Source organism: Sebastes fasciatus, chromosome 4 (assembly GCF_043250625.1).
Source record: "Sebastes fasciatus isolate fSebFas1 chromosome 4, fSebFas1.pri, whole genome shotgun sequence".
Lineage (NCBI taxonomy): Eukaryota > Metazoa > Chordata > Actinopteri > Perciformes > Sebastidae > Sebastes > Sebastes fasciatus.
The window spans coordinates 15,423,283-15,446,635 of NC_133798.1; the positions used below are offsets into that span (position 1 = coordinate 15,423,283).

Consider the following 23,353-nt stretch of genomic DNA (forward strand, 5'->3'; position numbering starts at 1 on the left):
CGACAGCATCAAGGGGACAAATTGCATCTGGATGCTTTATTGGTTGTCAGGACCCTGGTATCCATAATAGGACATTAAACTGCCTCTCTGACACATTAGGCACTTTGCAACTGTAATCTTGCTCACACAGCAGGCCTTGCAGCAGGGATATCTCTGAGTTGAGCTCATATGTCATCCAGGAGGAGACGCTGTTAAACGAATTCAACAGCTGCAATGAGCTGTAGTTTTTCTTTCCAGAAATGTGGAAGCTTGGCAACACTAGCAAGTCTAGGAGGAATGCCCTTTTCTCCCTAAAATATTCATATTATTTTTGGACAGGTGATTTGTGCAGGAAATAAACAATATAGTATAATAATATATATATAATAATATATATATATATATATATATATATATATAATAATAGTAGTACGCTCGACCAATACAGAACACAGCACAGGTATAGAACAGAAATATAAAAACACCAAAGGAAGGACACTATTTAAGACAAGACACCTCATTTAAAAAAACATTGTTTTTCATGCACTGATCAATTTTGGGCTATTTTGCTTCCATAACATGTCTTACTTCAGACTAGTGGAAAGAAAACATCCAAAACACATTCAGGTGTTTATTTCACTACTTTGTCTATTTACGTCTGTAGATTTCTCCAAAATTCACCAAAAGTTAGCATTAGATAATGCCTCATTTGCATATTTAAACATAACATTTCAGAAAACTTGTAATACAAAAAGTAATTGTCTTAATGTAAGTAATCAACTCGAAAAGTTTCATGGCGATATCTATTAGTATTTTTTTTTTTTTTACCCTCTTCACCTGCAGCGTCTTAAAAAATGTATGGAGTTTTACAATCCATACCTTTAAAGGTTGTTTTCTCATGAGTTTTCTCTCAGACTCTGAGCCAGAAATCTCCACTTCAGTAGCACTTACATACACCAAACTCTCCAGTATCATTCCTATCTATATTCTAAAGGTTTCTACAGAGGGGTTTGTTCATATATCATTCATAGCCTGATTTAAAGAACATTTTATTCCTAAAAAACATGGTAAAATTTTTTTTTTTTTTATGGCTGTTGACCGTATTTTCTGATTTATGGAGTGATAAAAAGAAATATCCCAAATTCCCTCAGTAATAACCTTTGACTCTAATATGTCAGTTACATCAAACAAGGATTTTTAACCTGGCTTTATTCAATGTTCATATTTCTGTTATGGAAATGTATGCAAATTAGCACATATTTAATAAGACAAAGTCTCATTTGTATATTTAAACATACATTTTCTGAAAACTTGTAATACAAAAAAAACTGGGGAAGTTTCATGTAGATATTTATTAGTTAAATTGTGTTACCCTATTAACCTGGGGTGTCTCCACTATTGTCATTCCTCATGTTAGCATATCTATTACATAGTTGTACCTTGATCTGTGGTACAGGCCTCTCAGTTCAACATGAACTGAGCTCTTACGATGCCGTTCAGTGTAATTTACAGGGCACCCGTGCGTGTCTACATGCTGTCTGAGCAGGGTTTACACCCCAGTGGGGCTGTTAGACACGATTCTTGCAATTTAACACCAAGCTCTTAATTGCCTGTGATCATTTGCACGCACCATGCTGATATGTTCTGTTTTACAGAAGGTTGTAATGGGTCTGTCCTCTTGGGGCCCACATCCCTGTAATATCCCAGACATGTTTATGGTGACGAGCAGTTTTATAACTAAATTCTCCAGCCCAAGGAAAATATACTTTTCCCATAGTGACACATTTGACATTCAGCACGTTTAGTATTGCCTCTCGTTAAGCCTGCGTTATCGCAAGATGTGTGGCACTAATTAGCTAAACCGGAACACTTGAAACTAACACTAATGGCTCAAATGCATCTTTTTGACATATTAACATGCCTGGAATACAGCACACCTGTTTTTGCATTTTTATGAAGTACTAAAGCTATCCTGGTACCATTATTGTTAGCTGAAGTGGGGTTTTTAACCAGCGTTGTGAGCTGAAATGCACCCATTTAGCCTCCGGCGTACCTCTGTGTCATCCTCCTCTTTCTATCTTTCCTTTTTTCTCTCAAACTTTTTTTAGGCTTCTGTTGACCCAATTAGAAAGAGACCAAGCACATTCACTCAGAATGCTTTAGGCTAATATTCTATCGCATTAGCAAAAGGGGACAACATCTCTGACTGCTGACTTAGATGTGCTTAGTACAATCGTTCATTAGCCAATGGGGTTAATTGTGTATTAAGAGCAATGAGGGATGAGAAAGATAAAGTTGTCTTTTTTCCCCCCTTTTTTTTGCTGTCTAATGGAATTGGTCTGTTTTTGCATTTTTGCTTAAAGCAAGTGATCGGTGAATGTGTTTTCGCTGCTATATTATTCTGCAGTTTATGTCCTTTTTCTTCTTCAAAGTAGTCAAGTTAATACCACATTTGGAACACAATTTATTCAAGGTACAGATAAAAAGACAAGGTGGGTGCAAGGTACTCAAATGTGGTCACAGTTACTCAGAAATCATCATAAATCCCTTTTTGAAAGTAAAGGCAATGGCCTGCACATGGCCTTCACGACACTGTTCTTACAGTGTCAGCTTGTAAGCTACAGCATAACACCATCATGAAGTAATGACATATAGGCTACATTCAATCTCATGGACTATTCATAGCCTATAAGTCTAAGTTTATACCTATACTTTTCTTTTTTTATTTAGCAAGACAAATCAGTTAAACATTGTTAAATAGTAAAAAAACAAAGCAACACATGTAATGTATATAGTCTAGTGCAGTCATTCCCAAAGACTGGATCGGGACCTACAGGTCACAGGAGATTTTTTTAGGGTCGCCAAATAAATTTGCAGAATTTCTTCCAGTCTCTTATTTAACATTTAAATCTGCAGTACACCTTTGAGCCATATGAGGGAGCCTGAATGTTCATATTGTTCTGATAATTGTAGCCTACTTATAACACTAAATCTAATATGAAAGGCTAGCGTACATTCTGTTTGTTTTACTGATGAGAGGAGCCTGTTAAATCCACCTAAATGCATTTATTTGGTCTCATTTATAAAGTATTTCACATGTGTATATGTTTTCAATAACACAGGCATAAAATAAAGTTGTGATTCATTAAATGTATATCTCTTCGACATGGTTTACCTATTCAAGATAATATAAGGTGATGCAGAAGTGTCAGTAAAAATGGTCATGAACGTTCTTCTCACAATTTATAGATAAAGCATATTGAGAATTGGGTTGCAATGGTTGTCATTTTTAAAAAGTGGGTGTCCAGAAAAAAGTTTTTTGAAACACCAGTCTCACCAGTGTCACCAGTTTCTTGTGAGCTCACAATGCTACATCACACAAAGCAACATTTAAAAAACAACCAATGGTCTCTAAACAAGTGTCAACTACCATCGTCCATTGCCCATGCTTTGAATATTGTCTGATTGTGTTACGGCAACTGATAGCACACCAAATCAACAAAGATTTCCCTTTAAATGTGAATTATAATTAGTAAATGAAAGAAAAGATGAAGACAGTTTTTTCCTTATGCGCCAAAGTTGAATATGTTTCCTTCCATCATATCACATTTGGTCACATTTGATCTCACATCATGATCTTTGAAGTTCACTTGGAGAGCTACAGTACCATACTTAGTGCCTCTTTATACTGGTGTCCTACACATTTCAGTAGTTTCCTCTCATATGATTTGCATTTTAACTGGATTAGAATTGAGAGGAAGGCACACAGCTATCTTTTACACACAGTGACTGGTTACAAGAGCATTGCATCTTGTGCCATCTGGGACACTTCAATCTATTCCTCTGGGGTTTTGAGCAACACTGGGGAAGTAACGCATTGTTGCATCTAATGCAGCGAGTGAAACGTGGGATTACAATGATGGCTAGTTTTGTAATAAACAAACTATTTGCTTTGTTGTGCCAAATCTGTGTGTGCACCCCAGCGTTTGCTCTTAATCCAGAGGAGTTTGACTGAGGGAGATAGGATGAGCAGCGGACCTTCAAGGCAGAATAAACAGACATGCTGTCAGAAAAGCATTGGAGTGAAGGAGTGGCATAGATATTAAAAACCCAGAGCAACATCAGGCATCCAAAACAGACAGATATGGCCCATGGTGGTGCAGAATTCCTCTTAAAATAGTCCATTCTGCCTGGTAAAAATTAGAAAAGTGGGTTATCTTTTTCCACCTTTATTCTCCACATAACAACCTTTCTTGTTATGCTTCACCTTAAAAAGTCCATTTCCCCTAAATCAAGCACTATGAACCAACCTACTACTTTTGTTCTCCCTCCTCTGGCTCCATTTTCCATATCCATTTTACCCATCCCATCTCCATTCCACCTCCTCTCAACATCAACTTCCCTCCTCTCATCCAGCTACACATCAGTGCTTTAACTGTCTCTGCAGGAGAGGAAAATATCAGAACATTTTAAAAGACAAGGAGAGGAAGAGAGAAAAGATTTCCATTCTGTGTTGTTAGCGGCCATCAGCCGTAATGATGATAGGCCATAAGTACAGGCTTTCTGCTGGGAGGCAGACAGACATCTGGGGAAACTCTGCTAAGAACGTCAACAAACTCAGCCACAAACAGCCACAAGGGCACGGGCTGCTATTGATAGAGGAAAGGACGCACAGAGGATAGAGGATGACAAATAAGCTAACATGAACTGCATGTTGTAGAAAGATTACAATAGATGAAAAAAAAAAAGACAGACAAAGAAGTTTTGTTGTGAGCTTCCATCCGTCTTTATGCTAATACTAGGAGTTGTGCGCATCGAGGTAAACAGCTGGTGGCAAGTTTCCACTCTACATGCCATTAAACCATTGCAGAAGAAGAGCGCGCAACAAGACGACATAATTAAAAGAGCATCAGTCAAACCTCAAACGATGGTAAACAATATAGAAAACGTGATGGAAATATTGCATCTACCTTTGTTTCATGTATTAATTTGAGGAAGGTTATAGCCTCCTCATCGGTTCTCACACACCTGTCGCTATTTTGTTGCTGCTTCAGTGGAGCGGAAGCTCGAGTGACAAATAAGTCACACGCTTCATGTACGGCATAATTTGTTGGCTAAGTCTGCACTTACTTTTTATTGATACACCAACTTTTCCACCACTGCCAAGCGTAAAAACGTTTAAGTAATTTTTCAACATTCCGTCTGTCGTTTCCACTGTTTTTTTAGCGCACAAATTGAAAATGCGGATAAAAACAAAGGGACTGAGACAGTTGCACATGGCTTTGAATTCTGTCTCTACAGATGTACAACTTCAATTTTTATGGTTGTACTGTATTACCAATATTGAATATACAAGGTTTTTGTTGATCAATGTGATAAAATACCTTGATTTGTCAGTTATTGAATATACTAGTTAAACCTGCAGTAGGCTGAATATTTTTGGCATCATTGGGAAAAAATTCCATAATAGCCTTTCAGCGTATTGTAACTCAAGTGTTCTGAGAGAAAACTAGACTTCTGTACCTCCTCATGGCTCTGTTTTCAGGCTTTAACAAATCTAGCCCGTGACGGGAGATTTTGGCCTCAATGAGATCAAAAAATGACAACATGTCCGGTACAAATAGTATTTACAAAGTGGAAATGAAAGAAAGCATAACCTTGTTTATAAGACAAATGAGTTGTGAAAAAAGTAGTAGACCATCACTGACAAACAACAGTTACCAATCCTGATCTGGATCTTGGTCAATCTGACAAAAAGCTAACTTTGCTTCCTCTCAACCTGTAAGTAATCAGACCTGAAGGTTTACAATAGCAGCTTATTGGTTAATTGTCACTTACCAACAGTATTTGACCCCTTTTGTGAACACAGGCTAAAAAAAGGTATTAAAAATACCCATAAAAAATTATTCATTGAGACCTTATAAAGTACATTTACATTTGTATGCTTTTTTAAAAATCATTTCAAATATGAAGTTTCAATAAATACTTCAATACATTTAGGCATGCGGATATAATTTTACATTTCATTACAGTATTTAATTCATAAAAATGACTTTTTCTTCTTATTTATTGCACTTACGTTGTGATGGGTTTGTCCTAAAACCAGTCACATGCATAAGGTCATAAAAGGTTAAAAGGTCAAACTAGTGTCATGTTCAGGGTCGGAGAAAAATCTACACGTTTAACAAAAAAAAGGTTATTTTTAGAAAGCACGATGGTTTCATTAGCTCAAATGACAGGTCATTTCAGAGAGAGACAGCGTTCCTATTGGCTGTTCATTCAACAGAGGTATCTGTCAATCACTCGCAAACTATGATCAAATGGTCAAAAAAGGCAGCGCTGATCAAATTTGAATCAATATTCTGTTACCGTAATGCCTATTTCTCTCCTCAAATGTTTTCAGAAACATCGTGTAGTGTACTGTTTAGCTGTAAAATGAGAAAGTTTGCTCCGGCTGGTGGGCGGTGCTTGGTATTTCCTCAGCTTACCTCAACATGGCGGCCGGGTCACAAACTTTCTCATGTTACAGCCAAACAGTACACTACAAGCTACAGCCGGCTCAGAGACAGTAAGGCTCTAGCTCGGCTGATCGGTTGTTTTCCTGTCTGTGAAATCTTGCAGATGCCATTAGGAGCACTGGAGGACACAAAGGCACTTCTTTCAGATTACCTGTCTCCTGTACTACTGTCAGGATATAGTGACCGTTTTATAAAAACTTTTTTTTAATCATATTTGCTCCAATTCTACCCACTGCTGCTTTAAGTCAAAAATACCAATTTCCATTTGATTATTTTAGTTATAAATAAAGAGTACTAAATCACAATATTTATCACTGTTCTAATATACAATTATTCCATTGTAGAAAAAAGCTCAGTGGAGCTAGACGCAAGTGATGTTGGATGCATGTGGCTCTCCAAGCCCCTGGTAGGGAGGAATAAAGCAGCTAATGACAGAGGGAGAGTGTGGGAGACACAGAGTGAGAGAGAACGGTGGATATGGATGATGTGCATGATTATGCCACCGCGTGGGTTTAATGTGACTTCTGGACCAGGTGTTTGTTCCTGCACATGTAGGTGGCGGAAATAATCAGTGTCAGATGTGTGAGCACGTATGATGAAGCTTTGAGCTTTAGGTACGCAGTTCTCTTCCAAGGCGCACTAGCAATCTCTCTGCCTTACTTGGTGGGATGCTTGGAGTCACTTTGTGTGACAGATAGTCTTTATCTCTTACCCACACACATTCACTTTGTATTGAACACACAGACATGGAGTTGTTAACTGGGTCACAAGGGGAAAGACCAAAGTCATCGCTAAACAAACGGAACAGCGTTGTGAAAGAGTGTGTTGTGACCAGGGTGAAATCATGCTTCTTTTTCTGTGGATGGTTTATAATTGTGTTTGCTCATGCCCATGCAAACGTAGCTGAAGGAAATCTCTGCTTGTGCACCCTATGGTAAAATGATGTGATGGGAGCGGGTGGACAAAGTGACTGGGCGGGACGGGGGGTGTGTTTGGTGTCAACCCTGGCTCGCTTGACCTCCTATCCTGGGTATAGTCTCGCTGCGGCTTCAGAAACTCAGAGAAAAATCAATACAATATACCTTCATTGCTCACAAGAGAGTAGAAACCCTGTGCATTAGGTTTATCTCAGGAAATCAGAGCACATAGTGCTTTCTATGGTGAGTTCAAGTGCAGTAAAAAGATAGCCAAATGCATAGATAATGACAAATGCCCTTCAAATTGACTTCTCGTCATCTGTTAATATGGTTCAAACGCTGGGTACAAAGCACACAAGCAGCTTGCAGTGGCAGAATGTAACCAAGTACCTTTACTCAAGCACTGTACTTAAGTACAGATTTGAGGTACTTGTAATTTACTTGAATATTTCCATTATATGCTACTTTATACTTTTACTCCACTACATCTCAGAGGGAAATATTGTACGCCAACTTTTGTTACTTTACAAATTAAGATTTTTGCATATAAAACATATAAAATATGATGTTCTGTTGTAAATTCAACTAACCAACAGTTTACTGTATACAAGTACAGCTCAATTAAAGCTGAGAAAATTTATTGGCAACTATTTTGACATCGTTTAAGTCATCTTAAATGCAAAGATGCCAAATATTTCATGGTTCAGCTTCTCAGATGTGGAGATTTGCTGATTTTCCTTTTAATTTTTTTTGTTATTTTTTAGTTTATTCTTAATAATTTTGAAGTTTGGACTGTTGGTTGGACAAAACAAACATTGTGAAGGTGTCACTTTGGGCTCTGGGAAATCCTAAAGGCATTTCTCACAATTTTTACAAACCAAACAATCAATCGATTAATGGAGAATATAATCAGCAGATTAATCCTTAGTGAAAATAATCATTAGTTAATAGATCAAAATGTGCTCCAACTCAACCAACTACATCAGTAAAATCCTGCTTTTACATCACTGCACAAGTAATAATAATCTAATGATAATAATATATACTTTTACTACTTTAAGTACATTTTCCTGATTATACTTACTTTTACTAAGTAACAGTTTCAATGCAGGACTTGAAAGCAAAGGATCTGAATACTTCTTCCACCACTGGCAGCTTGTGAAGTGTTCAAGGAAAACCCACTTCACTGTTCTCAATCAATCTATGTCTCTGTTGGGTGTTTGCAGTTATGGCAGACCGCCACATCGACTTCTCTGGAGAGTGTATACGGTGTAGCAGATGTGGATGTTGTTGAATGTCAGAACTGACAAGCTGTTGTGGGGATTCCTCCTCAGGTGAACGTGGATCTGCAATATACTACATATAATGAGGCATCTACTTTGATATTGTGACCTTGAGTAACAAACTGAATCCAAAGCAGCTCTAGGAGGGCTGCTCTGTAGCTGACCCTGACCTTGGATTGAAAGAGAAATGTTCAAAAGGATCAATAAAATATCATATCATTATGTGGGTTGCGGTCCGTCAATCAGTCTCTCTCTTACACGTCATACATTGCAGATCTCACATTGGCAGACTTAAGCTAATAATATCCAAACACAAGACGTGTCTTAGTGAGGAGGAAAGAGGGGAAGTTTGACACTGGATCTATATTAACATACAACGAAGATTTTCTCTCACTGCCTCAGCATTCATTATAAATATCTCGATTCCTTTGCCGTGTCAGTTTTTTTACCCTTAGCTATCTTTGCCTCATCTCCCTCATCAGCGATGCTTCACTTTGTCCCTTTCTCTCTCACCATGTAAAAAGAAAACTCTGCCTAAATCAGAGCGCGATCTGAATCAGGCAGCGGAAACACTGAGTCATAAACAGCCCTCCACGCTCTTTCATTCACATCCATGCTTACATCCATCTGGCTCAAGAGAGATATTTGGGGAGAGGATGTGGGCGGAGGGGGAAGCGGGAGGCAAAGTGAAAATGTGAGGTGTGCAGAAAGGGAGGGTTGACGAGTGTGTGTTTACCCCCCCCCCCCTATGCACGGTGAATCACGGAGAAAAAAAGAGCACTTCTAATGGCCTGTGTAGGTCCCCCGCTCAGACAAGTAGAAATGGAAGAAATGATTGCAGGAATGCTTTTTTATTGAGGGGATGCTGGGATCTCATTAGTGGGAATGGAAGGGAGGTGAGATGGGCTGCTTCTGTCTGTCTGTCTGTTTGCCCCTAATTGAGGTTGGGAGGAGGGCGAGTGGGCGCAACAACACTCCCAAATAATCCTCCTCATGATAAATTTACAAGGCATCATTTTCTACGAGCGTTAGTGAGGGGATTTAAGGAGCTAAGACGGAGAGAGACAGCAGCAAAGCAAATCAGGAAAGGAGAGATAAATGTGAATGTTAATACAAGAGAGCTGCGATAATCTATGTATGTGCGTGCACTTAATGTCAGTCCCAGATGCTTTCTCTTAATTGGCCTAATCTGTTCTTCTCACAGTCAGTTATTTACACAGACTGATAAAAGACTTCTAACTTTCATTCCCTTAGGTAGCACAGTTTTGTTCTATTTCCAGCAGTACAAGAGCTATCGTCTGTTTTCTTAATGCTCTCTGAGAATTCAAGATAGAGTCCGTCAACTACCTGTTTGATGGTGCAAAGAATAGAATGATCTCAAGCGCATCATCCCGAGATAATCAGTAAAATGTAAAGTAAGGATGCAGTAGCTTAAAGGTCACATATTATGCTCATTTCCAGGTTCATAGATGTATTTTAATGTTGCACTAGAACATGTTTACATGCTGCAATGTTCAAAAAACCCTTTATTCTTCTCATACTGCAGCCTGAGTCTGCCTGCCTCAGAGCCTAATTCAGCCTCTGTCTGAAAACCCCTGATTCACAGCCTGTCTCCTCCCACTCTGCTCTGATTGGTCAGCGTTTTCTGTCAATCAAACTTCCTCAACAACACAGCGTCACTATCTCCCCCTCCCTCCCGGAGAAGCTCTGGAGAGAGAGACGAGTGGAGAGAGAGGAGTGGAGGGAGAGGAGCTAGAATAGAGCTTATAAACCACTTTAAAGTTTATAAACCAGAAACTTCACCCAGCGCACGTTACCGGAGGAATCTGATCAGAAATCGGCGACACATGATGAACATCTGCGGTCCAGATTCCAGGTTTTCCTGACGGTTTCTCACAGGTAAATAATGCTGTTTATATCTCTGTTAGTTAGCTCAGTGTTTACCTCATGCATCAACTCTGTAAACCGTAAACATACACTCTGCTTTACGTCTGTCTTTACAGATCCATCTGTGAGAAATGACCGACAGAATCATCCCAGAGGAGAGCAGATAGCTGAAAGCAGATGGGAGATACAGAGCTAACCTTAGCTACATGCTACCGCTATGACACGGTGTGTAAACACAGCGACCATCAGGGTGGAAAATAGAAGATGTGAAACAGTAGTCAGTTCATTATTTCTGCTAAAAGATAAATGTATGGAAGATCAGAGTAATGGTATATTATTTACAGTAGTAGCTGTCTCTGTGTTACCATGACTACAGACCACCGGAGCTTAGCTTACCATAGTTTACCAGAGCTGAAGACTTTCTCCTGTACCATGTTAACATAACTAACTAACAGGTGAGATGATTACAAATGCTGTGAATAATTAATATTGTCATCTGTCAACTCAAATAAAGTTTGACTGTGAAACAGAAATGTGTTGTGTTGCTTACAAGTCACTATTTACTACCTATACTCTGCTACATGCATGACATCAAATATATATAATATATAAATATCATCTGTTTAAACAGTGTAATTACATAAAGCCTTTGTGAAAGAACATGTTATATTTAGATGATGGGAGTACATGAAGCCTGTTCTGCTGGTTCTTGCAGACTTTGCTCAAGTTAGGTTGAGGAGGAGAGACAGTGACGCGCTGTGGGGCGGGGTCAGCTACTGAAGGTTCTCTCTGGTTCGACCAGGAAACCCTCACGTGGCTTGCATTTCTCTAATGACGTCAGAAGAGAAGGAAAAAAAGCGATTTTTTTTTCTGCACCCATTTCCGGACAAACGGAGGAGGAGAAAAAGAGAGAGGATGGTCTTTTATGATACTATGGTGGCCTGTAGACACACTGGGGACAGATATTGATGTTTAAAAGACATGGAAAAGTGCATTTTGCATAATAGGTGACCTTTAAATAGCAGCGGCCACAATGTAATTGCCTCTTCTATAAACTATAGTGTGCAAAAATACAACGCATATCAAATCATAAAAATCCAACCGTGTCTAATCATGCCATGACAAATCAGTTTAATTCTTTTCCTTTTAATTGCCCGTGCAACATTATGCAAATCTGTCTCCCAGGCATTTAGTAATCTACATCTACAGCAGGTTCTAGGGAATATTATACCATAAGTGTTTTTCACCGGTTTCCCCTTCATCATCAGCAGGAAGCTATTCAAGAAAACTTTCAAGTAAACTGATCTGTGCAGAGAGGAGTAGAGAAGCCTCTCTCTCTCCAGCGCTTTCAGCCACAATAGCCTCGGCACAAAACTTATGATAGAAGCACATAAATTATCATCACGAGTCGACTGGCTGGATAGCAATCGTAGTGCCACACCATAAAATCCTCTCTGGCCATGACCGGGCTGGTCCATGGCTGTGGCGGGGTTTTATGGTGATATCTTAATGCTTGTAATCTGAGTGAATATTATAGCGGTGTGAGCAGCAAGAGAACAAGCTAACAATGAGCTGCATAATGACCATGTTTTAATTGTTAATGACCTCAAAATTCATCTAAATAATGCAAGTGAAGTAGCACCCTTGATCTGGGCTTTACTCCGGGCTTCCACTGCCAGAACTATCTCAAGTTTGTTGTAAATCTGACTTGTGAAAAATCAGCCCACTTGATGCAGTTTATGTATAAAAGTGGGCTGATTTGGTCTAAATAAGCCAACGGCTTGGTTTATATTAGGGATTGGCATAAAGCCTTTTTTTCCAGTTGGCAAGTAAAGAGAGGGGGTGCAACAAACACAACGACTAGTGACCGAATAGGAAACACATATAGAAAATAGAACAGCATTAAAATAGGATTGATAGGATAAAATGTTAAATTATTAAATGTAACCAGGATAACCATTACCTAGCACCTGCATGGTCGGCCATCCTTATACGTGGTATTATCTTTTCTTGTGACTGATTAGTTGAAGGCAGCACCCAGGTGTCCGTAGCCAGCAATACTATTTACGCCATACCCGGGCACACATCAGATACAGTAGGCTATACTGTATGTAGGCTACTGTGTGTATATTTTTCCTAAACCTAATCAAGTTGTTTTGTTGCCTAAACCTAACAAAACGGCAACTGAAAACTAAAACTAATAATAATAATTTAAAAAAACAGAAAATAATAAGTAAACTAATTGCGCTTTCACAAGCCATAGTCCGTTTAGCTCGTCCGAATCAGAGTGAAATTGTTACTTTTGGTTTGTTTTCTATTTAGTCTGGTTCAGATTCACAATGCACAAATTAAAGCAGACCAAATCAAAATTAGAATTAGCTAAGGGGCGTGTACGAAGGAGCGAATTCGTCTCGAGAGCTGACACTTCTATGCAGGGAATCGCGGACTTTGATATATTGCTGTCAAAGTGTTTTCACTTTGACTCGGCACTGATCTACTGTGCACACGAACCCCTTCTCCTCCAGTTGATCTCAAATTACTTTATAAACGTCACTATTTTTCCGGACTTTATTTTGCATTTTCTGTATGTTCTCTTCGGCCTAGATGTCAAGCAAAAAATCTGACTTTTGCACAAGTCCAGGTCAGTCCTCTACCACTCATGTTAACCAGTCAAATGCCGACACAGGGGGCCTGTGTTTTGATCCGCACCAGAGTACGATTACTTTGTTCACAACTACCCAAGCAAATCCCAGTCTCCTGTGTGAAAGTCCTGAGTTTGACCATTCATTCACCATGACCCCCTCCTCCCCTTAATACTACTACTACTATTACTACTACCATTACTACTAAATATTTCTGCCAAAAAGGGCTTTCTAGCAGTCCTTTGGCTAGCTAGACATAGTAGTAGTGATAGACACTCGCTTAATTTGCATGCAGTTATGTTTTTGTTCCTATCTCATCTTTCTTGTCATTCCCCCTGTTTCTGTAAAGTCGCTGGAGATACCTTATGACCAAGGTAAAAGTAAATACAATTGAACTCATTCTGCTCAATGTAGTTTTGTGCTCTGCTATGCAGCACATGAGGACAAAATGCAGAGCAAAGGTTCATAGATACACAAAAAAGAAACATTATCCTCTGCTTTAGCATCACAAATAGATACAAGACGCACACACGCGGGCACGCACGCACAGTTAAATTACCCCCTGAAACCAAACACAATGCATCACATTAGTAACTACCAGGAGGCAAATTTCAGCAAATACAATGACTCATCACTGAGCAGAGCCTAGTTAAGGAAATGTACTGCGTACTGACAAAAGCGTCACTTCTGCGCAGCTCTAAAAATGATACCTGGGCAATTTATTTGGAATTTGTATTTCAATCCGCCCCAAACCAAACCATATACTGCATATAGTTATAGTTATATTCTTAGTTATGAGGCGATACATGTCAGTGTTTTTGCCTCTTTCTATTAGAAATGTGACAACCATCCTTCTCTGTATAAACTGGATGAAAGAGGAAAAATACACTTTCATAACAAGCAATACTAAGTTTTCTCAGTGCTGTAATCTGCATATTGAATCATTGGTTTGAAAACTAAACGGCACTCCAAGGCTATGAATAAACTGATTGAAATTTAGATTGTAGATTCACTTCAGGAAGAATCTGTATCTTTTTAAAATTCATTATTTGGGAACTCATTATTTGTTCAATGTTGTATGACGACCATATTGACTTTGTTACACCTCCTGGGTATGCTTGTTTATTAGTTGTTGTTTTTTTAAAATCTTTTTAAATGCACTGTATATGATGTATGGTTTTATGGAGATAGTGAATGTGATTTTCATGGCTTAAACCCAAAGTACCTCCGATATTTATGTGAAAGGAGTGGTGTTCAAATTCAAAGGAGGATATCAAGCTCAACCTCATGGAGAACATTTGGCTGGAAGAGTTCAGATATCTCACCACTCAGGCTCTTCCAGCTGCTGGAGGAATTGATGCTCCCAGGAAGCTAATCACTACTACGTGTTTTAGGCCTGTTCAAAAGTAAATACTCTTTAGCGTGAGATTTATACAGAATTAGTGACTATATTTGGGACAAACATAGCTTTTAATTGGGATAAATGTATTTTTGGGCTTCCACTTTATACATCCACAAATATTAAAACAAAATCCTTATTTGGAATACTGAGTGTAGCTGCTTGAAAAGCAATTACAAAGAAATGGCTTAAACCAGATACCCCATCTAAAGAAGACTTCTCCATGAGGCTTCAGGAAACTAAATTTGAAGAAATTTGGGAGAAGTGGAAAATCTATATTTCCCCGAAACTTCCTTTTTTTGTGTAAATACATGTGTTTATTTTACAGATTTCTTTCTTTATCTCAAATGAAAAACACCCCATGTTCCAATTTTGTGTTCTATGTTTACATTGTAAAAAGCTGAACAAATTAGATCATTCTTTAAAAGTAAAGCAAAAGATGACTGTCCCAGATAAAGGACATTTTTTTTTTCTAAAATAGTGAACTTGTTTGTACCACAACTTCTGTGCACTGCATTGTGGGTCTTCTTTATTGTACTACAAATTTATAATTGCAAATTAATGTATTTGTTTGTTATACTTCATATACTTTAACAATGCCCAACGTAAACATTACTAGCAGCTGGAACAAGTCTTTTTGCATGCAGATCATTTCACTTACCATATGGAATGACTGTGGCAAAAATCCAGAGCAGACATGATTTGTCTGAAGAATTTCCTGGCCTCTTTAGGTGTTAACCTGCCTTTCTTCACCAAGTAGTCAAACAGCTCACCACCAGACACATGTTCTAGCACAAGGTACCTAAGAGAGAGAAAAGGAAATACAGATAAAAAAAAAGAAGAGGAACAGCAGAAACACAGCCCTCTGAAAGGGCCCTGTGGAAACAGAGAAAGCTCCTGACCTCAGAGGTCTGAAAGAACTCAACAATATGCTGAAAATAGTTCCTTTACAGCTGTTATACACAGACAAAACACCCAGAATCAACGATCTGATCTCCCAAAAGTCATATCATGTAGACAGTTTATTTTTCATTTTGGCATCTGTAAGCTGTCCCCACAGTCAGAGAGTGAAGCATGCCAACAGTGTATTACAATATATGTGAAGGGTTCTGATATACTATACACTCTGACCTCCGATGGGAGGCATCAGAGGGATGATAAAGTTGCATTAAACTACAAAAAGATGGAAAAGTTGTGTGAAAAGCTCTTAGACATGAGGGATTTAGGAGAAATCTGTGGAGGTACAGATGCAGTAAGCTTGTGTGAAAGTCTTTGTCTCAGCACTCGCTTAATCAAAAGAGACAAAAGAGAGGGAGGAAGAGAGATATTGGAACAAAAGTTCTTTGCTATACATACTGTATACAGTGCTTGTGTTGTAAGTCCTTTCTTCTTTTACCTTCCTCAAACGTGCACACAATATTCCCTGCCATCACATTTCCTACAGCCATTTTTCAGGTGGCCTTTGAGTCTGTGTGGCTGGGCTTGTGGGGGACACAGTCTGCTCTGGGGCTCCAAGGGGACAGAGGGGAGATTAATCTCCGCTGGCCCAGACCTAAAGCTGCATCTGTGGGCTGAAAGCCAGCGGTGCCCTGCCCCTGCTCCACCCTGGCCTGCTCGTATATCCTGTGCTGAAACTCCCTCCATCTTCACTAGGACAAATTGAAACTCAGACAGGCGGTGAAATACTCTCTTTCTTCTCTCTCTCTACCTGCTGTGGTTGTGTTTGTCTCCATGCTATTTTATTGATTACACTACAGTGTTGCAAACTGTACTCGTCCACAGAGCAGGTGCTCACTAAACCACCCGAAAGCCAAAAGAGCTGGCTATGGCAAAACCTCAATAGCTTTGGTGTGTATAACAACCAGACCGCAGTAGGTGAACAAACATTAATACATTTATAACTAGAATTATTTACCCTAATCTATTAGATTAATCCTTGAGTTCAAATGGACGTTTGTACCAAATTAGAAGAAATTCGCTCGCTGAGATATGGCTTTCATGAGAATGAGATGGACTTGAGGTCACAGTGACCTTTACCTTTGACCACCAAAATCAAATCAGTTCATCCTAGAGTCCAAGTGGACGTTTGTTAACCTATCACGGCACCTGGATTCTCGCGATGCCACAAGATCATGTGAGAATCGCGGGATCACATCTCACACAAAATCCATCTTGTCAGGATTCAAGTAATCACGGACCAATCAATCAGTGTCCTATGAGGAGCTACTGCAGTGACGGGCATGGCTTAAGCGTTTGTGAGGCAACACGGAGAGGCGACTGTTCGTTCTAAACAACGAAGGCGGCTCCTGAAGAGGTTAGCGTAGCTGTAATAGCATCAGTTATATCAGAACTGGAGAGTGTTTCTTCATTGAAAGAAGAGCAAAGAACGGCACTGAAGGCTTTTCTCAATGGAAAAGATTTTTTTCGCTCTTCTCCCGAGTCCTAGTGGCCGAGTTTGATTGACAGATGGTTCATCCAATCATCTACCATGTATTTTTTGAAAGTGCCTGCCCTTTCCCAAACATTTTAAAACAACGGCTTCTCAGATTGTTCTGTGTAACAAACCATCTGGCGGGTCAGGTCAGACATTTGTTGTGTTGTGTTTTTGAGATATCACGTTCACGAGAATGGGACAGACGGACGGACCACCTGAAAACGTAATGCCTCCAGCCACGACTGTCGTCTGCACGGAGGCATAAAAACATGGACATTGATTTCAGAATAAACAGATTCCTATACAATATGACTATGATTTAAATGCTATTCCACTTTCACTTTCAGTTATTTAGTATAATGGTAGCACTCTTTTGATTTTACCTGTCATGATCAGTTTACATTTCATAGGTAGTACTACTCCGCCAATTAAAGCTGTTGTATGATATTTTCTCTGGCTCTGAAAGGGAGCTTTCTAAAAGCTGCTAAAATAAAACTTGTTATGTCACCGGAGTAATCTCAATATAGAGACCTGAGTTAAAAAGCAGGGGCGTAGAGTTGTGGAGGATGGTCTAATAAAGAGCTGCTAACGAGTTGTATTATGGGAATTGTAGGATCTAGCATGTTTAAAGTTTGACCCTGACTGGGGTCAGGATATCTCAGCCTATGCTGCACTGATTTGGACTAATCCTTTTTTAATCCTTTTCTGGCAAGTACCCCAACTTTATGGAAGTGCAATACTAAATCATTAAACATTGGAGTACAACTTAAACTTAACTGCTATATACTTTGCTCTTGCATTACTTTAATGATTCACTTTTAATACCATAATAAGAAACATCAGTACTTTTTCAGCAATGCAAGGATGCAGTGCATGTGGGACTTTGAGCAGTTTTGGCCTCATTGTTTCCCAATGGTAGCTCAGCAAATAGAAATAGGTAAAGAACTTGTCTGGCATGTGTTACAGCAATTCATCATCTTGTTACCTTTTCAACACTGCAGCAAAAAATCTGAAATAAAACAGTGTGCTTATATGCGTTATAGTCTCTATTGAGCATTTCTTCTGTGACCATTCTTCATTCTCAAAAGCATAATTTATATCAACATCATGATGTGATCATTCATTCATTTCGAGCAATGAAGTACCCATAAATAAAATATTGGTGGGCTATGTATCAAATTCCTTCCACTTCTCCCTCACCTCTTGTACACACACACACACACACACACACACACACACACACACACACACACACACACCGCACCATTTTAAACAGCTTGTGGTGGGATCTGTGCCAGCAGCATAATAAATCTTAAACGCTCTGGGACTGCTAGCTCAAAAACATGCTGGTGTGTGTCTATCATTTATTGGCTTTCAAGCTGAGATATCTGAGCAAGTAAAACAATATTCATTTCAAACTTACATCACTGATGTGAAGCGCGGAGTGCACTCGAGTTGATTCAAATGTAAAGCAATTTGTCTTCTGAGACGCTACTAGTGACCAACTGTCAAAAGTGATGAAGCAATGGGCACAAAATGTGATTTTAATAATCCAATTATACGATGAATCACAATATTCTGCTACTCCTATCATCTTAAAGGATGACATGTACAGTACTGCATGTCCAATCCCATTTGGCCTGTGGGAACTAATTGAATTTAGTTGACAAACAGTCCTCTGTAGATCAAGAGGCCTGCTATAAGCTACTGATGGGCTTGTCACTCACCACCGTTAAAGGTCGCTAATAGATTTATGTGTGTGCCTGCATGTGCAGCCGCTGCGGCAGACTAATGCGGCTGCCACTCTCCATGGCTAATGTTTCTTAATGCAATGGTGTAGCCTCTGATAAGCGTGTCATGGTGTTTACATTACGGAGACTTCCTCTCCCTATTAGGGGTCCCCTAGCGCGGGCGACCAAATTAAACGCTTCATGCCAACACTAATGGAGCATCCGCCCCTCCAAGGCTATCATTGTTGCCCTCCAATCATAATACACCAATCAAAACTGCTCCACAGGCCAACAAAATGATGGCATTCAAAAGAACACTTGATGATAATGATATTTGTGAGCCGCAAATGTTTTCATACAAACAATCATTTAGTGTGTGCAGTATATTTATGATTTAGTATTATTTAGCATGGATCGACCACAATCTGCTGGTGATACTTACAAGTATTTTTTATTTTCGTAGACATCATGTAGCTTTAAAACGTGCGGGTGTTCTATGAGCTTCAGAATAGCTATTTCTCGCTCCACCTGTATGAGAGAGGGATAGGTAGGGAAAGAGGGAGGAAGGGAAAGAGAGAAAAAAGAGATTTGATTAGTGTAACAGCAACACATTAAGTTCCTCAAAGCACTCTAGGACCAATTGTCATAATCTGGCCTCTTACACTGCAACTTTCCTCTCACTGAAGTACCAGGGAGACAAACCGACTGACCCCAAAAACAGCCTGTGATGAGTTCTTGCAGATCGTTTTTTTTGGGGTCACCTGTGAAGGTCACCGTTAGAGAGACAAATCTGAGAGGCAGCAATCTGTAATAACACTTCGCAAAACCAGCATAGGGGCTTAAAGGGAATAAATAAACCAATGAAAGGAGCTGACTGGCACTTTCTACTGGCAGAGAGGACAGAGATAAGCTTTGACCACACTCTGGTTGGCATCCAGGCCAGCGAGCACTGCTATCTCAGGTGAAAAATGTAGTTTGCTTCAAAATACTGAAGGAAAACAGGTCGTGTTTGTCTTATCTTTACAAAAATTGTGTCCTCTCCCCCCTCTCTCACAAAACAAGTCGAGCTGAATACTTTGCAATCACATTTCATAGTCCGGCGGTTTCCTTGAGGTGAACATGAATCAGCTTGGTTTGATAAGAAACATGAAGTAGAATAACCTGACATCCCACATTTGAACATTTCTGTCTTCTAAGAGTACCAGCCTGCAGGTGAATTGGGGTCAAAATGTCCACTCAGATACATCAATGTCTCCAAGAGGGGGCTGTTTTCCTGCAGTCAGTCTGAGACAATATATATAAACACAACACCGGGTCCAGAGCAAGCGGACGGCTGAGTCCGCACAAGTTTCTAAGTTCTTTTTTTTTTTGCTTACAAAGCTGCTGAGAGACATATACAGCGTACTGTGAGACCCGGCGAGAGCTGCATTTCACCAAAATCGAGCAGATCAGTTTGGATTTGTGTCAGCATCTCCGGAGAGTTGTAGTCAGCGTGTACAGCTGCCACTGAAAATCAGCATGGAGCCCACTCCGACAGAAGCCACCGCTAATCTTCAGCCCCCTGTGCTGCTCTCCTGCTCCCGCTCGCGGTTATCTGCTCATCCTTCTCCTCCACCTTCCTCGTCCATCCTTCTCCTCCACCGTCTGTGTCTTGCTTTGACTGACAATGACGCAGATGAAAGGACAGCGCGAGTTAAAGGCTCCTCTGCCTCATCTCAATCTCATCAAAGTCAATTTCACTTCGTCACTTGCCTGTGACAGCCTTCACGCTGCTTTAATGTCACACTCGTCGTGGCTTCACTTTATGAACGCTCATGTGGAATGAAGTCAAAGCTCCGATCTGCCAGCTAACTCTTGTTTTTGTTAAACTCCCACAAAGCTGTATGCTTGACCGGGCGTAAAATCAGGTTCCTCCCCCTTAATTATGCTCTCACTTTGTTTTTCATTTCAGAACAGCTTGTATTAGTGATTGCTGTCAGCTCAGGTGTTGTATTCTATCTTGACACACTTTTGATGATTACTTTCTGCCTAAATAGCACCATCCCTATCTCCAATCTTTATCAAGTGTGTGATAAAAACACCTGCTTGCATTCAGTCACTGAAGAGCAAAATGCAACGCCGTGCAACTGGTGTTGAAGCTGCAGCCAAAAAAAAAGTCATGGGGAAAGTAGAGGCTAAAGCTAATAAAGCTAGCAGGCACACGGCTTGTCTAGAAAGGGTAAAGTGGCAATGCGTAATTAGCATTCGCATCGGTGGGAGTAACGGCTAGGCTAATCGGGGCTAATCCCGAGACTAATGAGCGCTATCAGCAGCTGCACACAGTGTCCCTCTCTCACCTGAGGCTAAGGTGTGTTGTTAAGGATGAGCCCACGGCGGCCATAGCTATAGCTAGCTGGCAGCGGGGCTCCCTGCAGAGAGACTAATGCTACCCAGGACTCAGGGAGAGATGAGCTGTCGAAATGCTACAGAGCCAGCAGCTGGCTTCCTAAGCTTCCTCTAAGCGTCTCCTTTTAGTTAATTGAAATAAGAGAAATGAGGCTTAATGTGAAGACTTAACTGTACAACTGCCTGCTTATTGCAAGATTAGCTGTTGATTAACACACTAATGTAAATCTGTGGAGCAACCCTGGCTCTTTTCTAGCATTATACAGTACAACAGTTTCATTAAATCGGTCAAAAGGAAATGATCTGACAAAGGCATTTACACCTGCTTCCTTTTGTAAGGGTGGAAGCAAGTGAGACAGGTATAGAACAACAACGATATGTATACATACAGTGACTGACTGTTTGCTCACTCCTTATGGAGGCCTCAAACACAAACATCCAACACCACCATAACTTCCTGCTAGTATAAATGCCAGGTGGTCATCCTCTTTCCTGGCTCCTGCACATGGCTCCACACTCTCTCATTAAGTTTCACATCTGTGAGTGCGGACAGCTCTCTCCATATCTCCATGGCACTTCATTAAGCCTTTATTAGCAGGCGCTTGGACACCTTTCACCGGAACACACACACACACACACAAACACACACGTGGACAGATGGACGGGTGGTCAGATGACCACACACCTTCTCTTCTCATATTTCGTGTGTTCAACAGTTCAATATATTGCCAATTTGCTCATTTATTTTGAAAACCAAACAGGGTTAGGCCTACAAGAGAAAGAAAAGGTAGAGAAAAAAAACACCTCATCAGAAACCAGAGGCGAACGAGATTGCGAGGACTGACACTAATCCAAATTAGCTATTTGATGGGGAGCTAATTTGTCTTGTAAGGTAGAGGGGTTATCTTTGTGGAGTGGACATCATTAGCAAAAGACATCAGAACAGGAGCCTGTTGGTGGGTGGGCTGATTGGCAACGCTTTGACCCACAGGGTTTCCTATCAGTGTCATATCCTGCCACACTAAATGGACATGTTGGAACTGCGGTGGTGATTCTTGTTAAAGAATGCTTTTTTAAAGTGCTTTTTCCCCTTTTTTAATATAATATACAGTGAGCCGTTAATTAATGTGAGACAAACCCTGACAGGGCAATGCGGCACCCTTGCATTGCCCTGAAGGAGTTTATTTCACAACAATGACCCGCTAGCTGTACATTGTCCCGCTTATTACATGGCTACTTACTCAAGAAATCAATAATTTGACAAAAAAAAGGTCCGCCAGAGTCCGACATCATGAACTGCGCCCATAGCAACGATCTGTTATACATAGCAATGGTCTGCTATGAAGAAATAACAGACCGTAGAACGCCATAATTGAACAATTAGAATCGAGTATTTAACAAAGCCGTGTAATGAATAGTTTTTGTGCATGTAAAAGGTCTGCAAAGTTACAAAGCCCAAAGTCCACTTAAAAGGGAGTTACTCTCCCCCACAGAAACACTACACCTGAACAGCCTGAAATGCCTTGCTTGACGTCCTGCCTTTTCTTCTGTAACGTGGTGATGTCACCAAGTAACACATTTGCATAATGGCTAGTTTTGGCAGGAGCTCAAACAGATCGTTTCAGATATAGGGAGAAAAGAGGTGCTGCAGCACAGCAGGTATGAAAAAAGGTAAGTGTTTATTGAACATTAAAGCAAGTAAACATGTTCTAGTAAAAAAAACAAATACAAGTATGCACCTGAAAATAAGCTTAATAGGTCCTCTTTAAGGTGATAACAACAACAAACAAAAAAAACAGGCTCCAAGAAACTGCATTTGTATCCCTTCAAATTAAAAGCTGGAACACCACTTTCTTCACCCTGGAATTTAATTTTGATGTTGTTGTGTTTGAAAAAACGCCTGATGTGATTTATTACTTGTAATTATGGTGTAATTTGCAGGTGCAGATGGTATTTTATAATAGAAAAGGGAAACTATGCGTGAGAGAAGGGGACTGGGAGGACTGGAGCCACACAGACAAATGAGGCCAAGCAGTCACTGGCGCTCACGTGTCACTTCAAATTCAAAGGATGAGAGCCAGTTTAGCATAGTTCCATCAGCTCGCTATCGATTCTTTAAATTACAGCCCTGGATCTGAATGGCTGAATGGACGAGCAACCAAATGACTGGCGACATCGA

At 40.0% G+C, this 23,353-nt stretch overlaps 1 protein-coding gene across 11 annotated transcripts in view; it reads right to left on the reverse strand.

Moving 5' to 3' along the window:
• Window positions 1-23,353, reverse strand: part of LOC141765927 (serine/threonine-protein kinase BRSK2) — a 199,740-nt gene that overhangs the window by 42,719 nt on the left and 133,668 nt on the right. For all 11 annotated transcript variants that reach the window (XM_074632238.1, XM_074632239.1, XM_074632240.1 and 8 more), the window contains exons 3-4: window positions 19,232-19,317; window positions 15,287-15,427 (exon numbers count right to left, since the gene is read on the reverse strand). In XM_074632238.1, coding sequence (XP_074488339.1) covers window positions 15,287-15,427; window positions 19,232-19,317 — 227 coding nt within the window. The remainder of the gene's footprint in view (window positions 1-15,286; window positions 15,428-19,231; window positions 19,318-23,353) is intronic.